Source organism: Paroedura picta, chromosome 4 (assembly GCF_049243985.1).
Source record: "Paroedura picta isolate Pp20150507F chromosome 4, Ppicta_v3.0, whole genome shotgun sequence".
NCBI classification, from domain to species: Eukaryota; Metazoa; Chordata; class Lepidosauria; order Squamata; family Gekkonidae; genus Paroedura; species Paroedura picta.
This window is the reverse complement of record NC_135372.1, coordinates 26,423,945-26,444,424: the sequence shown is the minus strand read 5'-3', so window position 1 is coordinate 26,444,424 and position 20,480 is coordinate 26,423,945. Positions and strand designations below refer to the sequence as shown.

Genomic DNA, 20,480 nt, shown 5'->3' with positions numbered 1-20,480 from the left:
TGTCTCTCTTGGCTCCACTGGCGCTTCTCCGAACAGGTCGAGCTGAGAGTCCTGCCATGGAGTGTGCTGAGAGAGGCTGATTGTGGTTTCGGATCCCCTCCCTCCCCTCCCTGCAGTCACGCCTCCTAAGCAAGCTGCTATTTTTGGTGCCCCGCCGACAAGGAGCCCAGCTTTGCCAGTCGGAGATGGTGGAAGGCTGTTAATTGTAGGCCGGGCTGACAGTGTGCCAGCCTGCTGGGGTGGGGGTAGAGAGAGAATTAAAGAGATCTCTCTCCTCCTCTCGCCAGAGCTGCCTGCTGTGTTCTCAAAAGTAGGCCGTCGCCCCCGTTGTTGCTAAAGATGCATAGGTAGGTAGCATAGGCGTTAGGCCTTGTCCTCCACGCAGGCTGTGGGGGAGCACCGGGGGGGGGAACGTTTTGGGAGGGAGGAGTGATCCATAAAATTCTATAAAAGGGGCACCCTTAAGGGCTCCAACCTCCAGGTGTTGGCTGCGGTTCTCCTGGGATTGCAGCTGATCAGACAGCGATCCGTTTCCCTGGAGACGGTGGCTCATTCAGAAGGGGCACCTTATGGCATTATATTCTATACTAGGAGCAAAGCCCGTTGCATTCAGGAATATAATGGGTGCTAAATTGGGGGTGGGGTGGGGGTGGAAGAACTCTCTGGATGGCCTCTTCCACTCCCCTCAGGACCTGGAAAGGCTGCAGGCTGGAGAACCCCGGGCAGGGAACTCACTGGCAGGGGCAGCTCTCATGCAGCAGGGATCTGCAGCCTCCAAGCCTCAGAGGGAAGTGGAAGGAGGAGGGGGTGGTCAGGGGTGGGGGACAGAAGGTGATTGGCTGGTTACTGGACAGACAGGCAAGTTGGTCGGAGGAGGCGGCACTCAGGGGCGGGAGAGCTCCCTGAGTGGGTGTCAAGCACTGAGTGGCACTTAAGCCATGAGACAAGCTCCTCCTCCTCCAAGCCCTTATCAGAAATATTAAGTGGAACAGATACTCCCTCCCCTCCCCAAACACCTTCCTCCTCGGGCTCCACCCCCAAAACATCCAGGTATTTCCCAACCTGAACCTGGCAAGGACCCCCCAGTTTTTCAGCATCTCCTGGCAGGGCTCAGTTCCCCTGGGGAGAATGACTGCTTTGGAGGATGGGCTCCATAGAACTTACATTCCATTGAGGTCGTTCCCCACCCCAATTCCTGCCCACCCCCAGCTCCACCTCCAAAGTCTCCAAGGACTTCCCATCCCAGAGCTGAAAACCCCAGGCACCCCTACCTGCAGAAAGGGCAGTGTTATGGTCACTGGGTTGGGGAATTCCTTGAGATTTGGGGTGGGACCCAGGGAAGACACGGCTTGGAGAAGGACAGGTTCTCACCACTCTATAACACCGTTCAGAGCAGCCATATGAGCCGGAAGGACTGACCTCTGGAGATGAGTTGTAATTCCAGGAGATCGCCTGGCCTTTCCTGAAGGTTGGCAGCTGCCCTAAATACACTGGCCCAGTCAGGCAGCCGCACATGGGCTTTGGATTCAAATGGTGCAAGGTGCATTTCAGTGTCCATGTCTGGAAGGTGTAGTTGCCCAAAAAATAAAAACCTGCCCTTGCTGATAGGATACAGTTTGTGAAAACAGGTTGGAGCCCTGTCCGGCTTGGCTCCCAGCACTGAGGTCCTTCAAGGTGGTTTACCCAACCCTGTAGCAGAAACTTGTTTTTGATGGGCTGTCCGAGGCAGATCTTCCAGTGTTGTCTTAACATTGCATGCTTCCTTGTGCCACATCTGGTGTTCCTGCTCATCTCCGGACTGCAGCAGTCGGTTCCGCTAAAGAAAATGGCTGCTTTTGACGAGGAACGTTAGACCCCACTGACATCCCTGTCTTCCTTAGGCTGCACCTCCAGATCTCCAGTAGTTTCCAAGCCTTGACCCAGCAACCAGTGGCCAGCAGGACCCTGGTAGCCCTAGTTCTCACGGATGGGCCAAGCCACAGGGCTAAGACCCTTTGTGAGTAGTGTAGAGCAGTGGTCCCCAACCTTTTTCTGGTCAAGGACCGCCTCCGGGGGTGGGGGACAGCCAGCAGCCCGGGCGCTGCGTATGCGCGGCAGCTGCACGCAAACGTGCATGTGCAGTTGCTGCGCATGCGAGTTTTCGCCAGCAGGAAGCGCTAACTGCAGGGCAGAGTTGCCGCGCATGCGAGTTTTCGCCAGCAGGGGCACAAACGCACATTTGCGGCAGCTCCGTGCATGCACGTTCGCGTCTCTGGCGTGCCGGCATCTGCGTCTGCCTCTTTCCCCCCCCTCTCACAGCAGGAAGCTAGTTGGGCCGCTTCGCTCGCAACCTGGCAAGCTTCTCGCTGCGAGGGGGGAAGGTACCATGGCCTTCGCGGCCTGGTACTGGGCCGCAGACCGGGGGTTGACGACGCCCGGTTTAGAGGTTCAAGAGCAGTGGACTCCAATCTGGAGAGCAGGGTTTGATTCCCCATACCTCCTCCACATGCAGCAAGCTGGGAGAATGGACATAATTGTATTTGGATTTGCAGAAGGCAGGCTGAAATCGGGATGGGGGGGACCAATATCATTTCTGTGTGACTCAAGGCACACAGGGCCCTAAAAAAAAGCAGTTGGCTGGTGCTCATGCAAATTGCGGTCGACAGAGATCTGGAGAGCCACAGTTTGGCCACAACTGTTAGCAGGAGCTCATGGGAAATGTGGTCCAGGGACATCTGGAGAGTCACAGTTTGGCCACACCTTCTACCAGGTGCTCATTGGAGATGTGGTCCACAGACATCTGAAGAGCCAGTTTTGCCACCCCTACTAGCAAGGGCTCATGGGAAATGTGGTCCAGGAACATCTGGAGAGTCATAGCTTGGCTATACCTGTTAGCATTTTCTCATGGGAAATGTGGCCCATGGACATCTGGAGAGCCACGGATTGGCCACACCTTCTGGCAGGGGCTCATGGGAAATGTGGTCCATGGACAACTGGAGAGCCACATTTTGGCCACCCCTACTGGCAGGGGCTCATGGGAAATGCGATCCATGGACAACTGGAGAGCCACATTTTGGCCACCCCTACTGGCAGGGGCTCATGGGAAATGTGGTCCATGGATAACTGGAGAGCCACAGTTTGGCCACACCTTCTGGCAGGGGCTCATGGGAAATGTGGTCCATGGACAACTGGAGAGCCACATTTTGGCCACCCCTACTGGCAGGGGCTCATGGGAAATGCGATCCATGGACAACTGGAGAGCCACATTTTGGCCACCCCTACTGGCAGGGGCTCATGGGAAATGTGGTCCATGGACATCTGGAGAGCCACAGTTTGGCCACCCTTGGTCATGATAAACCGTAATCCTGGAAGAGCTCCATGTCTTTCCTGGAGCTCAGCCACTCAGCTCAATGCACACAACTGGGGAAGGCATGGAGGAAGGCTAATTTGGGCCGCTCCTCTTCTGCAGCCCCAAACTTGCAGTGAGTTAAAGTTGGATCAGCATTTTGTTCCCCGCCGCCAGGTGCTTCGGCTGCTTTCCGTTCTGCCTTTGTGTTTCCGGAAGGCTTTGTTTATAACCATTTTGTACCAGGCTGGAAATGGATCTGACGTCTTTTAGCTTTGGCTTTGAAACTGGCCCGAGCATTGAGAAGGAATGCTCCTGAAGAGAAGCCTGATTTGTGACAAAAGGAAGGCAAAAAAAAAAGAAAAAATTGGAAAGATGAATATCCTACATGCGCACCTTAGGACAATGCAATTTTTTTTGGAAAAAAGAACTTTTTCTTGCACGGCTTACGGCCAAATTTGGGAGAGAGACCTTGCTTAGCTGTGAGCAGGGAAAGGACAATTACGCAGCAGGGATGCTGGTAGAGGTGCACTCTTTCTAATAGCTTAGGTGCTTGCCAACTCTGGGTTGAAATATTCTTGGAGATTTGATGTAGACCGGGCAGGATTTGGGGAGGGGCCTCAGTGGGACATAATGGCCATCGAGTCCACTCTCCAAAACCACCAGTTTTCCCAAGGAAAACTGTTCTCTGGAGGTCAGCAGAGAGCTCCAGGCCTCCCCTGGAGAGCTCCAGGCCTACCCTGGAGGTTACACAAGAAAAAAAAAATCCTAAAGGGCAATGGAATGCCAGTGATCTCTTGTGGCAATCAAGCTGCCTTCAAAGTCTGTTTTTTTTTTTAATTTTCAAACTCCTGTTGATGCTGATAGCAAACCACAAAAAAGGCAATAAAGAACTAGCAACATGGTGTTCACCTGGAGGTTGGCAACACCACTTAGTGGACAGCAGAACTGCCCAAATAGAGAGTGGTTTGTTTTATATATTCAAGGTTTTTAAAAAAATATATACCCTTCATGTGCAGAAAATATCGCTTTGTACATTAATACCTCCCTCCCCAAATCCTGATAAAGACTCGTATGCCTCTCGCCTTCTTGGAGGGCTGATGGGGACTGATCCTACCTTCTTAATGACAGGGAATGTTAAGTAAGGGAAAAGAGGGCTTAGAGCAGGGGTAGTCAAACTGCGGCCCTCCAGATGTCCATGGACTACAATTCCCAGGAGCCCCTGCCAGCGAACGCTGGCAGGGGCTCATGGGAATTGTACTCCATGGACATCTGGAGGGCCGCAGTTTGACTATCCCTGGCTTAGAGTATCATGGGAGGGGATTTTTGGGACAGGGCCAATTGATCCCAGTTTGGATCAACCGAAATCCTGTGTTATAGTGACAAAGAGATGTGAGGAAGGGGACGATGACCCCCAAAAGCAGCATGTGAGAATGGGGGTGTCACAGAGGTGGGGAGGCATTCTTGCTGATCCCTTACAAATGACCTTTCTCATTGACATCTCCCTTATGCTTTCAGTCCTAGGAGGAATTATCTTTCATTCTTCAGTGGCTTCCAGTATCCAAAGAAGGGGAGCACTGGGAAATAGTGAGGGGGACCCAAGACCTGAATGCCCCCTCCCCATTATCTAGCCTTGCCGACTTTGGATTGTGAAATTCCTAGAGATTTTAGGGGCTGTGCCATGTGTTTGGGGAGGGAAGGGAGATGCCACCTTCTATGGTTTCACTCCAAACTGTGAGGTCACTTCCTGTGAGATCACTTCCCCCCACCGATTTTCTTTCTTTTTTTTTTTTTTGCCTCACCCCCTTTTTCTCCCTCTGTACATCATTGGTAGACTGCTATATGCATGTGCTTGATATGCCATGCTATTCTACTTGCCAGTTTGGTGTAGTGGTTAGGAGTGCGGACTTCTAATCTGGCATGCCGGGTTCGATTCTGCGCTCCCCCACATGCAACCAGCTGGGTGACCTTGGGCTCATCACGGCACTGATAAAGCTGTTCTGACTGAGCAGTGATATCAGGGCTCTCTCAGCCTCATCCACCCCACAGGGTGTCTGTTGTGGGGAGAGGAATGGGAAGGCGACTGTAAGCCGCTTTGAACCTCCTTCGGGTAGGGAAAAGCGGCATATAAGAACCAACTCTTCTTCTTCTTCTTCTTCTTCTTCTTCTTCTTCTTCTTCTTCTTCTTCTTCTTCTTCTATTCTACTTGCTTAAAAGCAAGGCAACTTCAAAAGTAAGACAATACCTCCCCCCTCCAAAAAAAGTATTACATCAAGAGGGAAAAAATCTTTATTGAACATAACTTTATTGGTGTTTCTGGAGAGGGAAGGGATTCTTGCTTGGGCACTGGAGTAAATACTTTGATCCAGAATTTTTGATATAGATGGTTGTTACCTTGTTCTCTGTGTCTCTGTGGCATGCCTTTGGGGATATGGAAGTCCTCGAGCAGCCACGAGCTAGGCTAAAAAAGGCCTAAGCTAAGAGTGAAATAACTATACTCGATGTAACTTGACTTATATATACCCAGTGAACAAAACAGGGGGCACCAGGATGCCTGTATGGAAGGCAGATTTCTGGAACATTTGAGCAAGAGAAGCATGTATGTTCATTCTTTTCTTGAATTCATTCATTCAGGCACAAACAAATGAACAGATTTCTTTTTCATTCCCTTGACCGAGGTCAACCTTTCCAGCAATTAATGTCATTATATGTGACAAAACGGATATTTCATCAATTCAGGGCCCCAAATATACCCTTTGGGCTCCCCTTCTCACATTTTTCAGTCTGTGGCCCCCCTTCAAATATGCCAGGGCCCCCCAGGAGGTCATATGGCCTCTGTTAAGAATGGCTGTTCTAGAGCATCAAACCTCTCTAGCACTCTAGGACAGCAGGATCTTTTAGACTCTGTGGTATACCATTGTCTTCCAAAGTGGCCATTTCTTCCAGGATAGCTAAACTCTATAGGACAACTTCGGACCCTGCCTTGAAGTTGGGAACCCTCCCAGCATCACAGTTCCAATACACACCTGTTCTTCTCCCAGTAGCTGCTTCTTGGGGCTGCGTTGTACACAGTGCCAGTCACTGAAACTCCCGCTTCATGTGCTGGTTGGCTCTCCGTGTGGAGTGCTCCTCACACAATGGAAGCAGATTCCTCTGGTTGCCTCTGGAACTCCCCACCGCTTCAGGAGTTAGGGATTTATTTCTTTACACCATCACGGCAAACTTACAGAGCAGGGGTAGTCAAACTGCGGCCTTCCAGATGTCCATGGACTACAATTTCCATGAGCCACTGCCAGTGAGCTGGCAGTGGTTCATGGGAATTGTAGTCCATGGACATCTGGAAGGCCGCAGTTTGACTACCCCTGTTACAGAGACTCGGGGGAGGGGGGGGGCGGTCCAAGGCAAGAGATGATCAGAGGTGGTTTGCCATTGCTGTCCTCCATGTGACCGCCCTGGTATTCCTGAGTGGTCTCCCACCCAAGTTCTAACTTGGGCTGACCTTGCTTAGCTTTCACGATCCGATGAGATCAGGCTAGCCCAGGCTATCCAGCTCAGGGCAAGTAGGGACCTCCTGATAGCAATTCATGCTTTTTCCAAAAAAGGCCTCTGGCTGGTCATGAATAAAGGTAAAGGTAAAGGTATCCCCTGTGCAAGCAATGAGCCATGTCTGACCCTTGGGGTGACGCCCTCCAGCGTTTTCATGGCAGACTCAATACGGGGTGGTTTGCCAGTGCCTTCCCCAGTCATTACCGTTCACCCCCCAGCAAACTGGGTACTCATTTTACCGACCTCGGAAGGATGGAAGGCTGAGTCAACCTTGAGCCGGCTGCTAGGATCGAACTCCCAGCCTCATGGGCAAAGCTTTCAGGCGGCTGCCTTACCACTCTGCGCCACAAGAGGCTCTTCATGAATAAGAGGTCATGAATAAGATGTGGCTAAAGGAGATAAGGCATGGCCATGGGGCAAAGTGCAATCCATTTTTCTCATCTTTTTTGATTGCCAGATGCTGAAACTTAATACTGGGGAGGGGGCAGGCATCCCGTCCTGCCCTAGGTTGGGGGGATAGATATTCCCATCATGCTCTAGGTTCCTGAGGCACCCGCTTGCATGGCCCAGAGGCTGAGTGGGACGGACCCTTTGCTGGTCCTGCTTGTCCTGACCTGCCAAAGCTCTGAGCCGGTTTACCGTGTGGCCATGTGCAGCTCCATCCGGCAGTCATTTGCTGCCACTGTGTACGTCTCCCCGTGTGTGCATGTCCTGTGCGCACCATCTGGTGACTCCCATTAACGGGAAGATTTAAAAATAGCCTGACAAATGTTCAGGACTGGGGGTGGAACTGAGGAAGAAATGGGAAACGATGCAGGAGGAGAAAGGTGGCGGGGCGTTTGGGGCTGGCAGGGAGTAGATGATGTGGGGGCAAACGTGGCCCCACAAGGGATGCTACCCCTATTCTTGTTGGGGAATTTGGTTAATACAGCACAGTCTTCCCCAGTCGGGGAAGCGTGATTTTGAGTCCAGGAAATAAATCTCCCAATAAGTACATTGCAAAAAAAGGTGAGCTCACATTGATCCAAGCAGATCTAGATCACGTTCAGGTTGCAGTCAAAGGAAGAGAAAGAAGCCAGATCTAAAAAGCACTTTCCCTGTTGCAAATGGCCAGTTGGCCCAGCATCGTGTGTGTGTGGGAATATAAGGATGTTGTTTCTAAAAGGGAGACCTGACCTGCAGAGACATTTGTCTCCATGGAAAGCCATGTGGAGATAGTGAGGGGAGAAAATGAGAGGAAGGAGGTAGACATCAGCTCCCAGGTTAAGAACAAGAGAGGAGCCTCCCATTCAAGGAGATAACACTTATACACTCTTAGAGTGATGTAGTGCCCCCCCCCCCCATGTCCAGGAATGAGCTCACTCCCAACAGTTCCTTCATCCAAATTTCCAGCTTGGGAGATGATGACACTTTATGCAGAAGGTGGAGTCTTAAAGCAAGAAGCTGATTCTGCACTTACTGCCCCCCTCCACTGTTGATCCTGCAGAATTCAGATAAATTTGAACCCGGGTCTTTCTCCTTCCTCCCCCCACCCCCAATTGAAACAGAAAGCCTTCTGCACTTGATTGGGGAAGCTCAGAGGTGGGACTCGAGTTGTGCCCACGAAGCTGAACTACCTTTCCTGAACCAGCAGCCCCTCGCAGAGAACGAGGCAGAACTCTGCTAAGAGAAGAATGGGCTTCTGAAGCGCAGTCACTTTAAAACAGGGAGGAAAGCCTTGCAACTGGGAACCAGGAAGTCTTTGAACTGATGTCATGGCCAATCAGGGAACACTGCTTTGCCATTTCATCATTGCAGGCACAGAACAGGGAGTTATTTTGCAAAACCCAGAAATCTTCACATTATAGTGGTGGTGGTTTTTCAAACATCGTGGCTTATATCCACTCCTGGATATTGCAGGGGAAAGGAAGGGTCACTGTGGCTCAATCATGCATGTTGCAGAGGGAAAATTTAGTGTAGAAGGGAGGCATTTATTCAGTCTGGGAGTGGGTAAAAAGCCCCATGCAGACTCACCCCTTTAAATGCAGAGGAGGTGGCATCCCGCCTCCCTCCCCCTGAGCCCCAGCTGACACAGAGGGGTCTTCGCTAATGGTTGATCTTTCATAGATCCCCTCCCCAGCCGCGGTCCGCAACCTTTTTCAGGTTGTGGCTCATTGCTAATGGGTGGGGGGAGATGGTGACTCGGGGCCCCACGCATGCGCGGCAGCCCTACGCAAACGTGCATGCGTGGACCTGCCGTGCATGTGTGTTTGCACCTGATGGGGCATAGATGCGCATGTGCAACAATTGCGCGCATGTACACATTTGCTGGGCTGGCACACATGCACGTTTGTGCTCCCAGGTGCAAATGCGCAAATGCACATTTGCGCATGCGCGAAACTACCACATGTGTGCGTTTGGGACCCACTGGGCACAAACTCGTATGTGTGGCAGGTCTGCGCATGCCTGTTTGCGCCGCCGGCATGCCAGCGGCCGCTCTTCCCTCCCCCCCTCCACAGCAAGAAGCTTGCCGGGCCGCAAGCTAATTGGCCGTTTTGGCGGCCGATTTGCTCATGGCCTGCCGAGCTTCTCGCTGCGGGGGGCGCGGGGAGAGGGAGTCATGGCCCGCTGCTGAAGCTCTCGTGGCCTGGCACCAGTCCGATGACCGGGGGTTGGGGACCACTGCTCCCCAGTCCCCAAGAATTTGTTGATGTGGGGTGTGGGATCTAGAGTTGGTGTGCACGCTGATAAACCGATGTATGCTGATTGTATGTCCCTGCTACTATGCAATACACAGAAGATAGTTGTAAATGGATTGAATGCCCATGCTGTTGTGGAACACATGAAAGACCACTACTGTGTTGTCTATTCAGGCTGGCAGCAGCTCTCCAAGTTTTCAGGCGGAGGTCTGTCCATCATCTCCTAGCTGAGCCTTACATGGACATGCTGGGGACTGAACCTGTGACTTTCTGATTGCCAAGTAGATGTTCTGTTACTGAACCATGGCTCGCTTGGCCATGAAATTTGACCTGACCTGCCTCATTGGGAGGTGGGGGGGGATTAAGGATCAAACAGGATTACCAAATTTCACTAAAACCCAGCCGAAGTTCCTGGACTGCTGCCTGCGGCTAGGGTTGCCAATCTCCAGGAGGGGGGTGCCTGGTGTTCTCCCAGAATTTCAAGTTCTACTGGAGAAAATGGGAGGTTTGGGCTGTACATCATCACATCACATCCCTGCCTGGCCCTTGTCAAAAGCTGCCTTCCCCAAATCTCCAGGAATCTCTCAATTCAGAATTGGAAAATTTAGGCCACACGTCATTTTGGTACATGCTAAACAGGTGCTTTGCTGCTCAGCTGAAACTATAAAGTTATCAAAAAAAGAAAAATAAACAACCCGCTTGCCGGTTTGAAAAGCATTTCGGCTGGATTCTTGTTCGCTGTAAGCAAACAGAAAACTGACTATGTGCAAGCCTGGAATAGTGTTTCTTGGTGGACTATTCCTGTAATGAAGACATTTTGCTTTACGGTATCTGCATTTGATACCCAAGACAGATCGGAGGTAGATCATGGTACTTTTAATGGGGAGGAGTGTGCTGAAAAGGTGAATGGTATGAATTATTGATTTCAAAGAGACCGGGGACTTATCTACACTGGGCTTTTAAAGCTCATTGGGTCCAGATAAACAACAGCCATCCGCATCTGACCATGATCTTTACTCCAATGCTGCTCAGATTCCCTCCCCCCCCACCACCATTTGCACAGCTGAGTATTGACTCTGGAGTCAAACTACATATCCCCCGAAATATGCAAGAGTGGATTTTCTCTGCTTCATCAGAGAAATCCAAGCCCTTGGCACTCTCATCTAAGTGCAGATGGCCTGCCTTGTTTGGGCTTTCCCCTCCCCACCCACTGCAGCTGCACCTCAAACACTGACATTGTGCTGAGATTTCTACTGATTGGCTGGTGTGCGGAAGGAACAGCCCATCTGAGTTCCTGATACTCCATTTCAGCTTTGGCTTGATTGTGTCTAAACTTTTGTGTTGTAGAAGTATTTTGCTGCTTTTTCTGGCCCCTTAAGTAATGCAATAAGCACTTGTATCAGAAGGAGTTAAAGATGAACATGGGCTTGCCTATAGCTGCCCACCCTTCTTCCAATCTGCTGCACTTCTTTGGGGGACTTTGCAAAAGGTCAGTGAATGCTGTGAATAGGTCCACAGGCAGTCAGCTTCAACAATTAAGACAGCTCAGCTAGCAAAGCATTTGCTTTGATTCTATGTTATGAGTTCAAGTCTGGATCTTTTTCACCCCTCATGCAGGAGTTTTAATTAATTAATTTATTTTGCTTTTGAACAGCTCATGTTTTTAAAATGCACCATTTAAACTCCTGACCAGTTTTTTTACTTTGTCAAAAGTGTGTGTGTGGGGGGGGAGATCAAAAGTTTAAAATGGTGCATTTTTAAAACACGTGCTTTTCAAAAGTTTTTTTTTTAAATTAAGTAAAATTCCTGCGTGGAGAAAAAAATCTCAAGATCCAAAGCCAGACTCAAACTCATAAAGTTGTAACTGCAAGGCAAGCACCTTACTAACTGAGCTACCACAGCTCTGTTGATGTTCCTTGCCTATGGGTTGGTTTTAATTTCTTTTTAAAGAACAAAATGAATGATATCCCTGTGTAAAACGTCCCCTTACCTTTAAAAAAAAGGACCAGAAAGAGGGCAGCCCTAGAGAAATGGCTGCTTTGGAGGGTGTCACCTAGTGATGCCCCTCCTACTGGAGGTACTGGAAACCCAATATTATTGTTGTTGTTGTTAGGTGCGAAGTCATATCCAACCCATCGCGACCCCATGGACAATGATCCTCCAGGCCTTCCTGTCCTCTACCATTCCCCGGAGTCCATTTAAGTTGGCACCGACTGCTTCAGTGACTCCATCCAGCCACCTCATTCTCTGTCGTCCCCTTCTTCTTTTGCCCTCAATCGCTCCCGGCATTAGGCTCTTCTCCAGGGAGTCCTTCCTTCTCATGAGGTGGCCAAAGTATTTGAGTTTCATCTTCAGGATCTGACCTTCTAAGGAGCAGTCAGGGCTGATCTCATCTAGGACTGACCGGTTTGTTCGCCTTGCAGTCCAAGGGACTCGCAAGAGTCTTCTCCAACACCAGAGTTCAAAAGCCTCAATTCTTTGACGCTCGGCCTTCCTTATGGTCCAACATTCGCAGCCATACATTGCAACTGGGAATACCATAGCCTTGACTAAACGCACTTTTGTTGGCAGGGTGATGTCTCTGCTTTTTAGGATGCTGTCTAGATTTGCCGTAGCTTTCCTCCCCAGGAGCAAGCGTCTTTTAATTTCTTTGCTGCATTCCCCATCTGCAGTGATCTTGGAGCCCAGGAAAATAAAATCTGTCACTACCTCCATTTCTTCCCCATCTATTTGCCAGGAATTGAGAGGGCCGGATGCCATGATCTTCGTTTTCTTGATGCTGAGTTTCAAGCCAACTTTTGCACTCTCCTCCTTCAACCGCATCAACAGGCTCTTTAGTTCCTCTTTGCTTTCTGCCATTAGAGTGGTATCATCTGCATATCTGAGGCTGTTGATATTTCTCCCTGCAATCTTGATCCCAATTTGTGACTCCTCTAATCCCGCCTTTCTCATGATATGCTCCGCATACAAGTTAAATAGGCAAGGCAACAGTATACAGCCTTGCCGAACTCCTTTCTCAATTTTGAACCAATCAGTGATTCCATGTTCAGTTCTCACTGTTGCTTCTTGACTTGCATATAGGTTTCTCAAGAGACAAATATGATGCTCTGGTATTCCCATCTGTTTAAGAACTTACCACAATTTGCTGTGCTCCACACAATCAAAGGCTTTAGCATAGTAAATGAAGCAGAAGTAGATGTTCTTCTGGAACTCCCTAGCTTTCTCCATGATCCAGCGTATGTTGGCAATTTTATCTCTAGTTCCTCTGCCTCTTCGAAATCCTGCCTGTACTTCTGGAAGTTTGTAGGATTTTGAGCATAACTTTGCTAGCATGAGAAATGAATGCAATGGTCCAGTAGTTTGAACATTCTTTGGCATTGCCCTTCTTTGGGATTGGAATGTAAACTCACCTTTTCCAATCCTGTGGCCATTGCTGAGTTTTCCAAATTTGCTGGCATATTGAGTGTAGCACTTTTACTGCATCATCTTTTAAGATTTTGAATAGTTCAACTGGAATGCTGTCACCACCACTAGCTTTATTGTTGCTCAGACTTCCTAAGGCCCATTTGACTTCACATTCCAGGATGTCTGGCTCCAGGTCAGTAACTACCCCATCGTGGTTATCAGGGATGTTAAGCTTGCTCTTGTATAGTTCTTCTGTATAATTTTGCCACCTTTTTAAAATCTCTTCTGCTTCTGTTAGGTCCCTACTATTTTGGTCCCCTATCATACCCATCTTTGCATGAAACGTTCTCTTCATATCTCCAATTTTTTTGAAAAGATCTGTTGTCCTCCGCATTCTATTGTTTTCTTCTATTTGTTTGCACTGTTCATTTAAGAAGGCATTCTTATCTCTTCTAGCTTTTCTCTGGAATTCTGCATTCAATTGGGTGTATCTTTCTCTTTCTCCCTTGCCTTTCACTTCCCTTCTCTCCTTAGCTATTTGTAAAGCTTCCTCAGATAGCCATTTTGATTTCTTGCATTTCTTTTTCTTTGGGATGGTTTTAGTTGCTACCTCTTGTACAATGTTGCGAACCTCCGTCCATAGTTCTTCAGGGACTCTGTCTATCGGATCTAATTCCTTAAATCTATTTGTCACCTCTACTGTATATTCGTCGGGGATATGATTTAGTTCATACCTGAGTGGCTTAGTGCTTTTCCCTACTTTCTTCAATTTAAACCTAAATTTTGCAACAAGAAGCTGATGATCTGAACCACAGTCAGCTCCTGATCTTGTTTTTACTGACTGTATAGAATCTCTCCATCTTTGGCTGCAGAGCACATAGTCAATCTTATTTCTGTGTTGACCGTCTGGTGATGTCCATGTGTAGAGTCGTCTCTTGGGTTGTTGGAAAAGAGTGTTTGCTATGACCATTGTACTCTCTTGATAAAATTCTACCAGCCTGTGCTTCATTTTGTATTCCAAGGCCAAACTTTTCAGTTAACCTGGTTACCTTTTGGCTTCCTACTTTAGCATTCCAATCCCCCATGATGATAAGCACATCATTTTTTGGCGTTGCTTCTAGAAGGTGTTGTAGGGCTTCATATAACTGGTCGACTTCATCCTCTTCAGCAGCAGTGGTTGGGGCATAGACCTGGAGCGTATCAGAAGACAGGGGTGCAAACCTGCAAGCAGTGCCTGGAAATCCAGGATAACGGCTGCTTTGAAGGTTAGACTCTATGGCAGGGGTGTCATGGCGGCAGGGGCTCATGGTCATTGTAGTCAATGGCAATCTGGAGAGCCACAGTTTGGCCATCCCTGCTCTATTGGATCATACCCCACTGAGGACCCTGCTCATCCTTTGTGGGATCAACCCCCCAAATCTTTAGGGATTTCTCTCCCCAGCGTTGGCAACCTTATCCGAAAAGGATCCCAGGCAGTCATGAAGGACTTCTAAGCAGCACCAGTGTCATCGAGATTCAAATGCCTACTCACCTGGAATTGGGGGTGGGGGGATTTTAACCTGAATCTCTAACATCCAAAACTGTCCAGTGAATTCTCTTTGCACAAGGGAGAGGGCTGAAACATCAGCTGAGAGTGCTACAAGATAGGGGAAGAGAGGCTGTTATTTCTGACTGCACACAGAACAGCACCTTCTGTTGTCGCGACAAGATGATGGCGCACCTGTTCCATGGGTGGCTGCCTCTTCCTCTCTGCACCTGCATTTTGCTGTGCTTCAGACTTCTCGCTTTGCCTTGGATAGATCAGTCTAGGATCTATGCCAGGGGTGGCCAAACGGTGGCTCTCCAGACGTCCATGGATTATTTTCCATGAGCCCCTGCCAGCACTGGTTATTTCATGGTTATTGTAGTCCATGAACGTCTGGAGAGCCACAGATTGGCCGCCACTGCTCTATGCCCTCCTTCTCGGCTCTTGAAGGGCACCTGTCAATTTAGCGCATCTTTATCCCACTGTTTTGGGGGCAGCGCATGCATTTCTCCCCTCTGCTCTTTTATCTCCCTGGCGATCCTTTGAGGTAGGCTCGACTGAATGTACATCACTGACTCAAAATCAACCAGCGGGAATGACAGATAAATGGGATCTGAATCCAAATATCTGAGACCTCAATCTGACACTCTAACCCAGGGGTAGTCAAACTGTGGCCCTCCAGATGTTCATGGACTACAATTCCCATGAGCCCCTGCCAGCAAATGCTGGCAGGGGCTCATGGGAATTGTAGTCCATGGACTTCTGGAGGACCACAGGTTGACTACCTCTGTTATAGGGTATCTATAGTGGGGGGAGGAAGGGAAGGTGTTTGTAAGCCACCTTGAGACTCCTCCTAGTAGTGAAAAGCACAGTACAGAAAAAACAGGTCTTCTTCTTCTTCTGCTTCTGCTTCTCCTCCGACCCTGAGGGACCCCCTGAAATCAGTGATGTCTCAGTCTCTGAATACCCACCAGAACAATTGGTCTTGGTCCTTTATACGAGGATCGGCTTCTAGGATTGGGGGAGTTGGGGCTAATATCCTGTGCACAAGAGGCCAAGGAATTACTCCGTAAGTGAGATGACGGCACTCCTAAAGTCAGAGAGAGGCTGATGTTCTGACTGGTTTGAGCCAGTTAGGAGCCATTCAAGAGCGTAGGAGTTCAACTAACCTCGGGAAAGCGTGGATCAGTCTTCCCCCAGAGGGTTTGCAGCGGTGAGAAAAGCGATGTCGCGCCAGTGGCTCAGAAGTAGGTCAATGGTTTTCTGGGAGTGAGAGAAATGGATTTAATCCAGTGTCCTGGCCAGCTGGATGTAGGACATGCAAATTGTACAGGCAGGAGGCACTGGGTTCTCCTAAGCCGGGGATGGAAGCTGCTGTTTGATTTGGCTGTTGTTGAGTTGCTGCCAGATTTCCCTTGAAGTACAAATTAGAAGCAATCCTGGTGGTTCGTGGTTTACAGAACTTCAGAGGAGTTTTAATAAGATTTCCTGGAAGCTTCTTGCATTCTTTGGTCACCGGGGGGGGAGTCACCTCACATAAAACATTTGAGGGAACATGTGCTGAAGAAAACTTCAAAAGAGTCACAGGGGTGGCCCCTGCCAGTGCTCTTGGGAGTTATAGTCCGTGGACATCTGGAGAGCCACCCTTTGGCTACCCCTGGCTAGGACTTGAAACACATGAAACTGACCTTGGCACATGAAGGTCAGCATTGTCTGCTCATATAGTTAGCAGGTCTCCAGGTTTGCAGCAAGAAGTCTTTCACGACAGTCCAATAGTCCATCTAGTCCAGCAGCTTGTCTGACGCAGTGGCCAACCGGTTCCTCTGGAGAGGCAACAACAGGGCATAGAGGCTGAGCCATTCATAAGAAAAAGAGAAGAGCCTTCTGGATCAGACCAGTGGTCCATGTAGTCATTCATCATGCCTCACCTTTTGGCCAACTGGTTCCTCTGGAGGGCCAACAACAAGACACAGAGGTATATAGGAAGAGCCAATTGTCCATCTAGGCCAGCATCCCATTTCACACCAGCCAGATCCTCTGGATGGTCGACAACACGGTAGAGAGGTTGAGGGCTTCCCCTGAGGTTGCCTCCTGGCTCTGGGATTAGTACCTCTAAATGACCTAAATTTACCTGGTCATTGCCTGGAGCTGAACCTGGGAATTTCTGCTCTACCACTGAGCCACAGCCCCTGGGGACATGGAAGATATGCACTTCAGTAGCTTAAAATGGTCCCAGCTGCATCACCAATTATTTAATCTACATGGTGGGTTAGAGATATGAGGTTTTAAAGAGCTCGGGTTTCCCAGGGCCTCTGGGTGTGTGTGTTATTTTCCCATTTTGCTGGACTGTGTGCGTAGAATATTCCATGTGCAGCAAGGAAAAAATAGGGAAATAACTTCCCCCCAGTGTCATGTTCCGGGGCAATTCTCTTCCAGAAGGCAAACTCTGAGTCGTAGGAAAAAATTCAGAGCTCTTAACTGAGGTCTGCAGGCAGCAGCCATTGCCATTTGTTGGCCTACACACTGGGAAGAGGCTTGAAGGTAATGGAACTAGTGTAAAACTCTTTGACTTTCTAAGCCTTACCCTGAGGTTGCCGCCTCGCTCTGGGGTTCAGAGGATTAATGCCTCTGAATGGGATTCCGCTCTCTGCTTCCTCCATAATGGTGCAGCTGTACAATTCCAACCCCAAAAGCCCTGTTTTCGTTTTTCCTATTGTACAAACTGAAGCTGTGATTGTGATTCATTTATTTTCCTGCAACTCTTGGCCAGGTTGTCTCATGACATCGATGCCATTTTGGACACTGCTTCTGCATCTGTAGCATAAAAAGGATGTCTGACAAACAAACGAATCAGGAATGTCACGCAACAGCAACAGACGAAACAAATAAAGTGTGCCTCTCTGCTTTTCTGGAACCACCAGGGCAGTTGCAAGCTGTGGGCTCTCTCTACATCAGGGTGGCCAAACTGTGGCTTTCCAGATGTCCATGGACTACAATTCCCATGAGCCCCTGCCAACAGCTGGCAGGGGCTCATGGGAATTGTAGTCAAATGGACATCTGAAGAGCCATAGTTTGGCCACCCCTGCTCTACATGGTTACCCCCCAAAAAAAAACAACAACAACAACAACTAAGAATTAAAAGCTCTGAAATGAACCAATTGGTGAAACAGCTGGTCCAATTGATTTTAAAAAAAATCATGGTTTTAAGGTTTTAATAATATATTGATTACTGTAATTTTACTAGGTGTATTCTACGGATTTAAATGTTGGAAGCCGCCCTGAGCCGGCATGCTGGTTGGGGAGAGGTATAAATAGAAAAATAAAGAACAAATAAATAAAATGGACAGAATCGCCATCCGAAAAGTCAAACTTGCCTTCCTAAGTTTGGGTATTGTTGGCGTGGGATCCCTCAAGATGTCTTCAGAGGGTTATTCAGTGACTAGAGGTTGGGTCCTCCTCTCCAAGTGGTCACTATCCAAGGGGACTTGAGATTGGATCTCCACATACTATACTCTGGAATGTCCATGTTAAGTTGACCAACAGAGGGCAGGTGGGGGGATAGATGGGGAGAAGCCTGTCTTGAGGTGCGTGAGTTTTTCTAGAATCTTCTAGAGTTCCACTGGAAGCTCCTTTGATTATTCTAAGCTTCCATCTTGGTCTGAGCACTAACTATTACTTTTCTGTTTCTCGTTGCAGTCAAAAAAGCCAAGTTTGATGGCCCCCAAGGTGAGTCCTTCTTTGCTATTTCATGTGACCTTTTGAGAGAAGCAGCTCCAGGACAGGTCTGGAGGACTCTCGATATTACAATTGATCTGCATCCTACAGAGATAAATGTCCTTGGAGTAAAAATGTTGCTTTGGAGGGTGGACGCTATAGTATTACATCCTGCTGAGGTCCATCCCCTCCATAAATTCCACCATTTATTTTATTTACTTATTTATTATATTTATATACTGCCCACCCCAGAGGCTCAGGACGGTTTACATAAAACGTATAAACAATAAAAGAAACAATCCATAACATTTAAAAAACCCTATAACATTAATACTATTAACACTGATAATTGTAATAGTGGTAACAGTGCAAACAAGTCCAGGAGCAGAATGCATTGATGGATTTCTGGGAGGGAAGGAGGGAGCAGAGGCCCTGCAGATGTTGTTGGTTACGCCTGGTCTCAACCAAATGTCTGGTGGGAGAGCTCCCTTTTGCAGGCCCTGCTCCCTCCTTCCCTGCAGACCTGTTTGAGTTCCGTCAGGGCCCTGATCTCCTCCGGGAGCTCATTCCACTGGGTGGGGCCAGGACAGAGAAGGCTCTGCCCCTGGTCAAGTCCAGGCGGACTTCTTTCGGGCCAGGAACCATTAGCCGGTTAGCAGAGCGTAGAGCTCTTTGCGGGGCATAGGCAGGGAGGTGGACCGTGTATGGCCTTAAACGTAATTACCAGAACCTTTAGCCAGATCCGGAATATGACTGGCAACCACTGCAGATGGAAGAGAATGGGCCGGGTGGGGGACCTGCGTGGTGTTGCTGTGAGGACTCTGGCCACTGCATTTTGGACCAATTTCCAGGTCAAGGCTAAAGGCAGGCCTGCATAGAGTGAGTTACAGAAATCCAGTCTAGAGGAGACTGTCGCATGGATCATTGTGGCTAGGTGTTCCGGGGCCAGGTAGGGCACTAGTAGCTTGGCTTGGCTTATAGTCTCCATCCCCCAAATATCCAGCTATTTCCCAATCCAGAGCTGACAACTTTATCTCAGCACCCCAACCTATCTGTCAGGACCTCCAGGCGGGACCTGGAGTTCCCCCAGAATTACAACTCATCTCCAGACCCGAGAGATCAGTTCTTCTGGAGAACGCGGCAGATTCATTGCTATTTTATCCTCACTACAACCCTGTGAGGTAGATAAGGCTGAAAGAGAGTAGAACCTGCCCAAGGTTCTTGGCTGGGGGAGGGTTTGAACCCAGGCCTAACTGCTCCTAGAGTCACCCTAACTGCTTGACTCTGCTGGCTCTCTTTTGTTGACTGTTCTGTATTGCTCTTTTCCTGGCAGAAAAATTCAACACATATGTGACCCTGAAAGTGCAGAATGTGAAGAGTACCACGATTGCAGTGCGGGGAAACCTTCCATGCTGGGAGCAGGATTTTATGTTGTAAGCAACGCATGGTTGTGGGCAGGAGGACTGGAAATGGGCAGAAATTGGGGGTGGGGTCTCCAAGTAGACCTAAACCCTATTTGAAGCATAGCCCCCAAAACTTAAAATCAAACTTGGTGTTGCTAAACCTATTAACCATAGGAAGTGTGCTACAGTTAATTGAACAGCACTAAAATATGGCGAAGTGCATCACATTGTTGCTTCTTCGGCAGTCTGTAGGGAGTGCTGCTGGGTCTCGTCAAGACTGTTCTGCTTAAAATCTCGGGAAATGTGGTGACGGTCAGGTCTTGGGTGGAGTGTTATGGCAAGAAATGTCAGCAAATTAAGGCTCATTCTGGTCTTAATAAGCTGCACTTGTAGGCATGGAATATTTGATCTGGGCTAATACTCGTGCCCCTCTTCTAGTGAGATCAATCGCCTGGATCTAGGGTTGACGGTGGAGGTGTGGAACAAAGGTCTCATCTGGGACACCATGGTCGGCACCGTTTGGATCCCTCTACGCACCATTCGGCAATCTAATGAGGTAGGTTGTGACCTGCTTTTGGGTCCCCCGATCATTGTGTTTGTGAGAGAGAGGGGATAAATCAGTTCCCTGGGAGAAAATAGCAACTTTGGAGGGTCGACTCCCTGGCATTATATACTACCAAGTCCCCTCCCCGAACCTCTTTTCTGAGGCTCCAACCCTCCCCCAATTCTCCAGGAATTTCCAAATCCAGAGCTGGAAATCCTAACTGTGGCTCTCCAGATGTCCATGGACTACAGCGACCATGAGCCCCTGCCAGCATGCTTAGTATCTATTGAAGAAGAAGAAGAAGAAGAAGAAGAAGAAGAAGAAGAAGAAGAAGAAGAAG

At 48.9% G+C, this 20,480-nt stretch overlaps 1 protein-coding gene across 1 annotated transcript in view; it reads left to right on the top strand.

The window, feature by feature from the left end:
• Nucleotides 1-20,480, top strand: part of UNC13A (unc-13 homolog A) — a 161,582-nt gene that overhangs the window by 7,395 nt on the left and 133,707 nt on the right. Inside the window, exons 2-4 of the mRNA XM_077332044.1 lie at nt 18,176-18,205; nt 19,527-19,626; nt 20,035-20,152. Coding sequence (XP_077188159.1) covers nt 18,176-18,205; nt 19,527-19,626; nt 20,035-20,152 — 248 coding nt within the window. The remainder of the gene's footprint in view (nt 1-18,175; nt 18,206-19,526; nt 19,627-20,034; nt 20,153-20,480) is intronic.